Source organism: Leptodactylus fuscus, chromosome 3 (genome assembly GCF_031893055.1).
Source record: "Leptodactylus fuscus isolate aLepFus1 chromosome 3, aLepFus1.hap2, whole genome shotgun sequence".
NCBI classification, from domain to species: domain Eukaryota; kingdom Metazoa; phylum Chordata; class Amphibia; order Anura; family Leptodactylidae; genus Leptodactylus; species Leptodactylus fuscus.
Window position 1 is genome coordinate 119,677,729 of NC_134267.1, and position 12,819 is coordinate 119,690,547.

Here is a 12,819-nt window from a genome sequence, read left to right on the forward strand (position 1 = left end):
CTCAGATATGGCCAGGGCATGTCATTCATTTAAGGAAAGTCAGTGATCTCAGTAGTACATCATAGGAGTCAGAAGCACAGTCTGCACACTGATCTGTCCTGCAAGTATGTTGCCTGGGACAAACAGCTGACTCAATGTGTGCACCAGTAGGCATTGCCACTGCTGGGAGAAACTACAGAGCAGATCATTTTCTAGCCACTCTTCTGAAAATGTCTCATTCCTTTAAACTCCTTCTGCTGATCTTCTGCCTCATCCTTCTCACAGAAAGCAGAAAGCACAGGAGGAGAAGATGGACAAATCAGATGGAAGTGCAAAAGCAAACCGGGTAAGAATCCCTAAAAGTGAACACACTGTCATCTAGGAGATTGTTTCATGCTGTAGCTGTGCTAGATGTCCATAGTCTTTGCATTACAGTATTTACACAGATATGGCTTATCATATGAACGCACAAAAAACTATCAATTACAGTAATTTGGAGAGTGACTTTACCATGATGCAAAAATAAGTAAAGCATCTTGTGAGTATATATTATATTTCATGAGGATTAAACACTACGCTTGTGAATATTGACTGCAGATTGGAATAGTTTAGCCAGAAAATTGTAGAGATTGTCTATATGCACTGGACTAAATTCATGGTGATCCGAAAACTGCGATCCAATAATATTAACCCTTAAGTACTATCATGGTGACTATTATAATGATATGTGTATGATAGTGGTGTATGACAAACACCATGATAGTACTTAAGAGTTAACTTCTAATTTACTTCATTATCAGAATAATAGGAAATGTATATCTACTGATACTAGTGTGCTGTATTGTGAGCTAAACAGATGACTTATATCACAACATGTCATTGATATTTATTGTATTGAAAATACTGTTTTGGGGATTACAGGGTAATATCACACGGTTAGTCAGTAACACTTAGACACATAAGTAATGCATGAAATACTGTATTTTGAGTGTAACAACATTATATGTTAATTACATATAATCTGATAGAATATGTTGGAGCAGACATTCGTATAATGATTTCATAATATCATGGATTACTGAATTATATATATATATATATATATATATATATATATATATATATATATATATATATATATATATATCTTGTTCTCAGTCTACCCCATGTTATTTCAGAGACTAAATCTTTTTACATTCACACAGTCTGTTAGGGATCTCTATGTGGCATTATATTAAAAGTACCCCCTTAGATTATTTGATAAAACTGATCTATGGATGCACAACCGGATTATGCAATATATTAGCCTGAAAAAGTAACATTTGCCTTTCCTTCCCTAAGGATGCTTTAGTGCGCATCCCCAACAATCATGTTATACTTAGCCTGACGTCTGAAGTAGGGATTTGTTAGAGTTGAAAGTTCATTAAGAGCAACATCTAGGAATAATTTAAAGCTTCCCTAATGCCTTGTAGCAAGCCAAGTTTTTCATTCTCTGCAGTTTAACTAACATTGTGAAAGCACATAAAGACTTTCAAACGTGCTTTTTATGTATGAAGGTCCCACTGTAGAATAGGCCACTGCTGACCATACAAGAAGTATCGCCTTCTTTAGCTGAAACTGGAAACGTTAAGGTGAAGACTAAGCTAAAACTAAACAGACTTTTTACAGTTGGTTTGAAATGAGAATGGATCCTCAAGTAATAATATTAATTTGTTCTGGAACTATAATTGTAATTTATTTATTATGCTTATTTGTATAGCGCCATCATATTCCGCAGCGCTTTACAGACAATGTCAGTCACTGTCCCATATAGGGCTCACAATTTACATTCCCTATCAATATGTCTTTGGAGTGTGGGAGGAAACTGGAGTACCTGGAGGAAACCCACACAAACATGGGGAGAACATACAAACTGCTTGCAGGTGTTGGCCTTGGCAGGATTTGAACCCAGGACTCCAGCGCTACATGCAGTGCTAACCACTGAGTTAACATCTAACTATGGAAAACTTGTAACTGGCTCTGAAGTCTCCACTATGCCATCCCAAAATGACAAAACGTTGAAGAGACAAATACAATAGCTGCTAAAATCTGTAAATCACTCTCTACGCTGAGGACAGGAGCTTCTTCATGGTCCTCTATAGTACATATTGTTATAGAAAGATCCAATAGTCTTTTCCCTCACCTGATGTCCAAAAGGCTGTTCATACTAGTACATGACAAGAGCAGTACAGAACATGTAGTACTATATTATAGTGCAGAGAGGCGCTTCTAAATGGCCACTCATGCATGGATTTTAGTAATAAAGTTGTATCATCAGTGAAATTCCCATGCTGATGCAGCCAATTGCATGAAAAGCAGATCAGCAGTGTCTTTTCATCGTCCTGGATCTGGATTACGTTAGCATGACCAATGTATGTTGAAATATTGTGTCCTTTAGGTGACCATTAAAATTAAATTGGCAGAAATGTCATTTAATCCAGTCACAAGGTACAATACTGTGCAAAATTTTTAGACCAACATGGACTAAAAGCCACAAAATAAGAATGCCTTAAAAATCAGTTTATTTTTGCCAATAAAAAGTGAAGTGAATGAACAAGAGAGAAGTATAAATAAAATCAATATTTTGTGTAATCAGCCATTGCTAACAACATCAATTCTTCCAGCTACACTTGCACACAGTTATTCTATAAACTATTAACACTTCTATTTCTTTAAGCCTTCTTACTTTGTAGCATTTTCCCATACCTGCCTAAAACTTTTGCATACAACTGTAATATACTACTTCTTTCTAACAAGTAAGGTCATCTTTGAAAACTAAATAAAGCATTTTTATTTTCCAGCCATGTATATAAAAAGAATCATGACATCACTAAACTTCGAAGACATAAAAATGATCAACTGATCAGAGTCGATGAGCATGATTTTACTATGAGGCCTGCATTTGGAGGTGAGTACTAATGGATATATTTTATATTTATAGTATAGTAAAAAGGACTTCGGAAAAAGGATGACGTTTGTGAAATGTAACAGTTCACAATATATGATGAAAGTACATTACAATGCTGGAGAGTTGTTGGCAAGCTTAGGGATTCTATCATTAGAATCCCATTTTAGGCTGAAGCCCCACGTTGCAGAAATGCAGCTTTTTTTTGTTGCAGATTTTGTTACGATTTTTTGAGCCTAAGCCAGCAGTGGATTGAGCAGAAGGGATAAGTATAAGAACTTCCTGTATATTTCCCATTCCTTTTGTAGCCACTCCTGACTTTGGCTCAAAAAACCGCAACAAAATCTGCAACAAAAAAGCTGCGTTTCCGCAACCTGGGGCTTGAGCCTTAATCTAAACCCATGTAGGACTAGCCTCTTCCCTACCTTTATATGTCTTCTCCACATTGCCATTCCTTAGATATCCCAGTTTTCGTCCACATGCTGCGAGAAAACTATCCAGCAAAGCTTTCTCCTTGTTCACCACCTCCGCCTCTTCTTTCTTGTCCAGTCACGCATCTTCAAAAAGCACTGACTGTGCATGTCCATCGCCATTTTCCTGTGGCCGAACGGGAGAGGCCACAGGAAAATGGTTGAAAGACATGTGCAGTCGGACATTTTCCTGTGGCTGAATAGAAAGAAGAGGCGCTGAATACTTTTCTTGCAGCACTGGGGACATCCCCAGTGCTGTTTGAGCACTGGGGTCCGCCCCCAGTGCTGCGAGAAAACTAATTAGCATATGGACGAAAACCAGGATACCTAAGGAACATCGGTGCGGAGAAGACTTCTAAAGGTAGGGGAAGAATTCTGATGTGGGTTTAGCTTAAAACAGGATTCTAATGATAGAATCCCTTTAACCAAGGACATAGCGAGGGGAGAAGGGCTGGGCAGCAGGTGACAGAGGCGCTGAGGGCCAGAAGGAAAACCAGCAAGCCACTTTGCCCTGGTCAAAAGTATTTACCGTATTTTCTGGTGTATAAGATGACTGGGCGTATAAGACGACCCCCAACTTTTCCAGTTAAAATATAGAGTTTGGGATATACTCACCGTATAAGACTACCCCTCTTCTGTTGGGTACCTCTTTTTAATGCATACTTACCCCTTGGCATACTCTTTAATGCTTTTTTAATTTGCTTTCCAGTTCCGAATAGAGATGAGTGAATAGTATTCGAAACTATAGTACCGAATACCTCGCTCCATAGGAATGAATGGAAGCGGCTGACGCCGGCGCTTAACCTCTTGGTGTTCGGCCGCTTCCATTCATTCCTATGAAGCGAGAAACTATAGTTTCAAATACTATTCGATCATCTCTGGTCCCGAACCATCTTTTATGTAAAGGAGGTTCATACTGCCGCCGCTGTTCGCCCTGGGATTTCTGTCCTAAACCTCGGAGAAACTGGACAGGCGGCGGCTTGCCAGCGGTCTGCTTTACAACCCATTCATTTGAATGGGTTGTAAAGCAAACCGCCGGTGTCCATATACGGCCTCTCCACCTGGATAACCGTTTTTTTGTACGGACAATATGACATGGCCAGATTTACCGTAGATATACCATTTTGGGGAATGTCTATTGCTTAGATCACCTTTTATTTAAATCAGAGGCGAAACAGTGAAAGAAAAAGGGGGTTTGGTCTCCAGCAGAACCAGTGTTGATTGGCCCAATGCTGTACTCTGTATGGCATTCGGCCAATCAACGCTGGTCAATGCATTCCTATGGGAAAAAGTCAGCTCGCGCATATCACATGAGTTGTACCATGCCTTCGCCATACTTTTTTCTTTCCATTATTCTTTTAGAGGTTGATCTTGGTTTCATCTGTCCGAAGAATGATCTTCCAGAACTGTGCTGACTTTTTCAGATGTTTTTTTTTTTTTTTTTTTTTTTTTTTTTTTTTAGCAAAGTCCAAGCTAGCCTTTTTATTCTTGATGTTTATGAGTGACTTGCACTGTGCAATGAACCCTTTGTATTTACTTTCATGCAGTCTTCCCTTTATGGTAGATTTGGATATTGATACGCTTACATCCTGGAGAGTGTTGTTCACTTGGTTGGCTGTTGTGAAGGGGTTTCTCTTCACCATGGAAATTGTTTTGTGATCATCCACCACTATTGTCTTCTGTAGGCATCCAGGTCTTTTTGTATTCTTCATTTCACCAGGGCCTTCTTTCTCAGTATGTACCAAACTCTAGATTTTGCCACTCCTAATATTGTAGCAATTTCTCAGATTTTTTTTTTATTTTTTTCGCAGTTTATAGAGGACCTTTCATGTCCTCGGGCACACACGGTTTTATATACCACTAGAAAGCTGACACTGCGCTGAATTCAGCACGCTGTCAGCTTATCTGTTATCTGCCCCAGGACATGAGATAACAGTGCAATTACCAATATCTCTTCACTGTCAGAGGGGTGTTTCTGAGAGTCTAACCGAGCTCTGAGGAACATCCCTCCTGACAGTACTATCCATAGCTCTGTATTGTCAGAGGGGGTGTTCCTTACTGCCCAGCCATGAAACTGAGATAGCAGTACTTATCAAAGGAACCCTACCTAAACATTTCTGTCCATACATGTTTCAATAAAGATTTCATCAGGGAACTCATATGGGGATTCTGAAGGTTATTTACCCAGACCATATTCACTGATCTGAAACAAAAAGAACACCAAGTTAAGGTAAGAAGGAGTAAACGCGCTCATTTTGGCAAAATACACGTGTAAAGAATACACGTGTAAAAATAAGACTCCCATTTACTTCAATGACATTTTACACGTGTATATTGATGTGCATTCTGATGTGGTTTTTTTACACGTGTAAAAAAATCTCATTGAAGTCAATGGGAGTCTTATTTTTACACGTGTATTTTGCCAAAATGAGCACGCATTTACTCTGTGTGAATGGACCCTAAAGGGGAGTTCCTCCAATCTCCCTTCATGACAGGACCACATATGTCTTGGTGATAAAACCCCCTTTAGCTCCTGATCCAGAATCCCCCCAGTATTTTGTAAGGATTTCATTAATTTCTCTAGAGCTACCATCATAGCAGCCAATTATTCTTTCATGAAAGTCCCTGGTATTTTTCTCCCCATCAAAATCCTCACTTGATGAACAATTACAGCACATACATAAACACTGAACCCTGGGGATCGCTTTCCTTGGGAAGGCTGGATGGTGGCTTTCCAAACTAAATAAAGAATTTGTCACGGTCAGTTTCCTAATAACCATTGCCTCTGCTTTGTATGTTTTGGTACGATTCTGAGGATACCAAATTTATATAGTTTTATGTACATTTTAACCCCTTGACAAAAATCCAAAATTTACAAAAAGTGGGGGGTTTTTCCAACACCCGTAACTTTTTATATTTTTGTGTACAGGGATGCATAGGGTGTCTTTTTAGCGGGGCCAGGTGTACTTTTTAGTTATACCATTGTCATGTTGGTATTGTGTCTATTGCTTTGATTACTTTTCAAGTTTATATCAGAGGCAAAACAGTAAAAAAAAAAAAAATACCCATAAAACGGCAGTTCTACACTTTTGATTTTTTTCACTTGACTATGGCATTCACCAAATGAGAAAAATATTTTTAGAAGTTTGTAGACTGGGCATTTTTGGACACAGGGTTACCTATTGTGTATGTGTTTCACAGTACTTTTTAACTTTTTTGTGCAGTGGCCCCTGGTGCAATCTTTTGTCCAGGGCCCCCTACCTCATCCCTACAGTGAATTCTTGATAATGATTGTTACGGGTGCTAAGTTTAATCAACCATAGTATAGTTAGGTTAATCTGAGGGTCTTCCTGGTTTATGGGAAGCTGTAATCTTAATACTGATGCCAGTCCTCTAATTTATTAAGACCATCCATAGTATCATGAATGTAGCTTGGTAAGGAAACCCCAAAATGAATAATATCTATCAATCTGTTTTAGCCATTGCTTTTTTTTTTTTTTTTTTTAAATCTGTCAATTCTGCTATGAAATGGGACATCAGATTAGGTTGCAATAATTCCAATAACCTGTTCTATCTGATAAAATATGAAGGCACATATTCCTACTGTGACATGCAAAAGATTGGACACCCCAGTCAAAATGACTTATTGTGAACATTTAAGCAAGTTGAAGATAAAATGATCTTCAAAAGGCATAGCATTAATGATTACACATTCCCAATATATTTTTTAAAGAAAAAAAAATACATTTTTAAAATAACAAAAAATGAAAATGGCCCAATGCAAAAGTTTGGGCACCCTGAATGGTTAGTACCTAGTAGAACCCACTTTGGCAAGTATCACAGCTTGTAAATGCTTTTTGTAGCCAGCCAAGAGTTTTTAAATTCTTGTTTGAGTGATTTCCATCCATTCTTCCTTGGAAAAGTCTTCCAGTTCTGTAAGAGCCTGGGTCATCTTGCATGCACTGCTCTTTTGAGGTCTAGCAACAGATTTTCAATGATGTTCAAATTAGGGGAATGTGAGGGCCGTGGTAAAACCTTCAGTTTGCGCCTTTTTAGGTAGTCTATTATGGATTTTTGACGTGTGTTTAGGATCATTATCCATTTTTAGAAGTCATGTTTTCTTCAAGAATTTGTTGAAATTTCATTGAATCCATTCTTCCCACTATGCATGAAATGTTCCCTGTGCCATTGGCTGCAACGCAATCCCAAAGCATAATTGATCCACTCCATGCTTAATAGTTGGAGAGATGTTCTTTTCCTGAAATTCTGTGCCCTTTTCTCTCCAAACATACCTTTGATCCTGCATATTTAGTTGTTTGGGACTGCAAATATTCTCTAAAATTTCCAATATTAAATTCTATATTATCTTCATTGGTCCACAGGACTTGTTTTCTAAATGCATCAGGCTTGTGTAGATGTTCTTTTGCAATCTTCTGACACTGAATTTCTTCAGGAGAGGATGCGGGAGAGTTTTTCTTCTGATGACTCTTCCATGAAGGCCATATTTGTGCAGGTATCGCTGAACAGTAGAACAATGTACCACAACTCCAGATTATACTAAAGCTTCCTGAAGGTCTTTTGCAGTAAAGTGGGGCTGATTTGCCACTCTGGCAATCCTACGGTCAGCTGACTGAAATTTTTCTTGGTTTTCCAGACCTTATCTTGACCTCCACTGTTTCTGGTAACTGCCACTTCTTAATTACATTTCGAGCTGAGGAAAGGGCAACATGAAAATTATTTGCTATCTTCATATAAGCCTTCTCCTGCTTTGTGGGCCTCCACCATTTCAGAGTGCTAGGCAACTGTTTAGAAGAACCCACGGTGCTGTTTTTTGGCACAATATCAGAGAGGGGGGGGTATTTATAAAGCTGTAAAATTTGCACCACTTGGCCTTTCCTTATGATGACAGTGAACAAGCCATAACCCTAACTGGACAATTATGGTCTGAGACCTTGGTCAAAGTTATCTGAGCACACAAATTTAAAAGGGTTTCCAAATTTTTACAAGGTGCTCCTTTCCCTTTTTCACTCTAAAATTGTACATAATACTACACTAAAATTTATTAAAATTATAGACAAATGTGTTTTAATTTTACAGGGCTTTAAAAATACCATATTAGACCATGTGGATGATAAGTTATGTGAGTCTAATTAAAAAGACATGACATGAGCTGCATAGATTATATAGAAAATTAATTTCCTGTGATGGGCTCAAGGAAACCCAGTCTAATGCTGCTAGCCACTTAGATGCCATGATCAGTATTGATCACAGCATTCACAGGGTTAATTGGACAGAATTTAAGTTGAGTTATCTTCAACTCTGGCAGTGAAAGCCAGGTGTCAGCTGTATAATATTGGCCACCAGTGATCTCACAGACACAGTTTAGTGCAACATAATAGTACACCACAGAGCATTAAAGGGTTAAGTGTAACATCTCTGCCTGTTCGGGTCACTGCACCACCCTCTGCTCGCATGCTGCGGCGCAGGAGGCGGGTGCAGTTTGGTTTTTGGATTAAAGTTTTTGGTCGCACTGTGTGAACTCGGCTCTAGTTCTGTGATTGCATTTGCACCACACCCGTCTTCTGCCTATGTTGCCTCTGTCCATTAAGTGGTTAATCTGGCCTTGCCCTGTGATTGACAGCTGCTTTTCTGTGAACTCCATGGGCGGGTTCTTCCTCCCTATTTAGCCTTGGTTCCCATTCACACCAGTGCTTGTTATTGCTGTGTGCATACCTGCTCTTACTGTCCCTGTTTTGCTTATACTATTATACTTGACCTTTGGCTTTCCTCATTGACTATTCTCTTGACTCCGATTTGGCACTACATCGCTCTCCTGTTACCGAACCCTGGCTAGCTGACCTTCCGTTGTTGTTGTTCGTCTTGTCTGCGTTTTGTGTTTCACATATTCAGGGAGGGACTGTCCTCGTGGTTGTCGCCTATTATCTAGGATAGGGTCTGGCAATAGGAAGGGAAAGCGGGGGGCTTCAGCTTAAGGCTCACTGTCTTTTGTGCCCCTTCCAGGGTTTAACAGTTCTGGAAATTGTTGTCTTAGCAATTCCCTTACATTAAGATATTAAAATATGCAGCGGCCTGACTCATCTATCAGTCTAGACGCTACAGCAGTGTGGCAGTCACTACATTGACTGCCTATTCATTATAGAATAAAATATAAAGTTATGACCCTCATCCACAAGGCTCTCCATAATGCTGCACCTCCCTACATTTCCGTCTACCACCCAACCTGTGCTCTCTGTTCACTTGATGACTTAAGACTTACATCCTCTATTATCAGAACCTCCCACGTTCGTATACACTATTTCTCCCGAGCTGCACCACTTCTCTGGGATGCTCTACTCCGGACAATCAGATGAACTCCCAATTTTTACAGCTTCAAGCGCAAGACATATCTTTTCACAGACAGGCCTATCACAATGCCTAATGTAAACCCTTCCATACCGTACCTAAAATGTACCATTCTGTGATTATATTCCCCCTTACCACACACAATATGATGCCATTTCATACTAACTTTATATGTCCAGGCACTATCTGCAAGGACATGACTGCTGACGGCTCATACAGTTTTATGTTTATGTAATGACAGTAAGCTCTATTACAAAATTGTCTGACCATTGTATAAGCAATGCTACCTCCGATGCAGCCCCTGCTACCTCTTTTGTCACCCCCCTCTACCCCATAGATTGTAAGCTCCTGCGAACAGGGCACTCAGTCCCATTGTGTGAAGTGATGTATCTTTTTGTCTGTACTTAAATACTACAAATTGTATAGTGCTGTGGAATATGTTGGCGCTATATAAATAAAATGTATTATTATTAAAATATATCCATATTCATAGGAATTTATTGAACACTGTTTCTGTATATGTAGTAGTACACTTTTGTATTAGTGATGTGGACATTTGGCAAATTTATTACAAGATATTTAGAGCTCTCATAGAAGTGATTGCTTTACTTAAAGGGATTTTCTTATCTCAGGATTTCTGCTGCCCTGTGGTCTCCTCTCCCATCCACTTCCTGGTTTTCAGCTTATTCTTGCACGGAGCTCATGTTTGCAGCACATGGCACAGTTATCTCTGGATTTACGTACACAGATAACAGAAGGATTGCTTAAGAAACTTATCTAGCTTTTATCAGGGCTCAAAACTGAAAGCTATATGCAAAAAGAGCAGGGACTTAGACATTATTCTAGCATTATTTAGCAGTTATGTAACCTAGACAACCAGCTGTAAACGCTGAGGATATAGATTCAGTTGTCTCTAACAAATGAAGCAAATTGGATAAAGCAATATATTAGGTAAAACACTTCAGTTATCCTAAGCTTCAAGTCTGAACATGATCCTTGAGATGGTAATACAACTTTAAAACAACACTTTTTTTTGTAAGCTATGCAAGGTAGTCATGGAAGTAGTCATGCTATTGCTGCCATCAATGTCTAGTAACTATCAGAGATGAGCGAACACTAAAATGTTCGAGGTTCGAAATTCGATTCGAACAGCCGCTCACTGTTCGAGTGTTCGAATGGGTTTCGAACCCCATTATAGTCTATGGGGAACATAAACTCGTTAAGGGGGAAACCTAAATTCGTGTCTGGAGGGTCACCAAGTCCACTATGACACCCCAGGAAATGATACCAACACCCTGGAATGACACTGGGACAGCAGGGGAAGCATGTCTGGGGGCATAAAAGTCACTTTATTTCATGGAAATCCCTGTCAGTTTGCGATTTTCGCAAGCTAACTTTTCCCCATAGAAATGCATTGGCCAGTGCTGATTGGCCAGAGTACGGAACTCGACCAATCAGCGCTGGCTCTGCTGGAGGAGGCGGAGTCTAAGATAGCTCCACACCAGTCTCCATTCAGGTCCGACCTTAGACTCCGCCTCCTCCGGCAGAGCCAGCGCTGATTGGCCGAAGGCTGGCCAATGCATTCCTATGCGAATGCAGACTTAGCAGTGCTGAGTCAGTTTTGCTCAACTACACATCTGATGCACACTCGGCACTGCTACATCAGATGTAGCAATCTGATGTAGCAGAGCCGAGGGTGCACTAGAACCCCTGTGCAAACTCAGTTCACGCTAATAGAATGCATTGGCCAGCGCTGATTGGCCAATGCATTCTATTAGCCCGATGAAGTAGAGCTGAATGTGTGTGCTAAGCACACTCATTCAGCACTGCTTCATCACGCCAATACAATGCATTAGCCAGTGCTGATTGGCCAGAGTACGGAATTCGGCCAATCAGCGCTGGCCAATGCATTCTATTAGCCCGATGAAGTAGAGCTGAATGTGTGTGCTAAGCACACACATTCAGCACTGCTTCATCACGCCAATACAATGCATTAGCCAGTGCTGATTGGCCAGAGTACGGAATTCGGCCAATCAGCGCTGGCTCTGCTGGAGGAGGCGGAGTCTAAGATCGCTCCACACCAGTCTCCATTCAGGTCCGACCTTAGACTCCGCCTCCTCCGGCAGAGCCAGCGCTGATTGGCCGAAGGCTGGCCAATGCATTCCTATGCGAATGCAGACTTAGCAGTGCTGAGTCAGTTTTGCTCAACTACACATCTGATGCACACTCGGCACTGCTACATCAGATGTAGCAATCTGATGTAGCAGAGCCGAGGGTGCACTAGAACCCCTGTGCAAACTCAGTTCACGCTAATAGAATGCATTGGCCAGCGCTGATTGGCCAATGCATTCTATTAGCCCGATGAAGTAGAGCTGAATGTGTGTGCTAAGCACACACATTCAGCACTGCTTCATCACGCCAATACAATGCATTAGCCAGTGCTGATTGGCCAGAGTACGGAATTCGGCCAATCAGCGCTGGCTCTGCTGGAGGAGGCGGAGTCTAAGGTCGGACCTGAATGGAGACTGGTGTGGAGCGATCTTAGACTCCGCCTCCTCCAGCAGAGCCAGCGCTGATTGGTCGAGTTCCGTACTCTGGCCAATCAGCGCTGGCTAATGCATTCTATTAGCTTGATGAAGCAGAGTGTGCACAAGGGTTCAAGCGCACCCTCGGCTCTGATGTAGCAGAGCTGAGGCTGCACAAGGGTTCAAGCGCACCCTCGGCTCTGATGTAGGAGAGCCGAGGGTGCACTTGAACCCTTGTGCACCCTCAGCTCTGCTACATCAGAGCCGAGGGTGCGCTTGAACCCTTGTGCACACTCTGCTTCATCAAGCTAATAGAATGCATTGGCCAGCGCTGATTGGCCAATGTATTCTATTAGCCTGATGAAGTAGAGCTGAATGTGTGTGCTAAGCACACACATTCAGCTCTACTTCATCGGGCTAATAGAATGCATTGGCCAGCGCTGATTGGCCAGAGTACGGAACTCGACCAATCAGCGCTGGCTCTGCTGGAGGAGGCGGAGTCTAAGATCGCTCCACACCAGTCTCCATTCAGGTCCGA

General features: G+C 41.0%; 1 protein-coding gene across 1 annotated transcript in view; it reads left to right on the plus strand.

Annotated features, from left to right (window-relative positions):
* LOC142197710 (gamma-aminobutyric acid receptor subunit rho-2-like) overlaps positions 1–12,819 on the plus strand; it is an 82,026-nt gene continuing 69,207 nt past the window's right edge. Inside the window, exons 1-2 of the mRNA XM_075268208.1 lie at positions 1–325; positions 2,820–2,926. Coding sequence (XP_075124309.1) covers positions 135–325; positions 2,820–2,926 — 298 coding nt within the window. The 5' untranslated portion in view covers positions 1–134. The remainder of the gene's footprint in view (positions 326–2,819; positions 2,927–12,819) is intronic.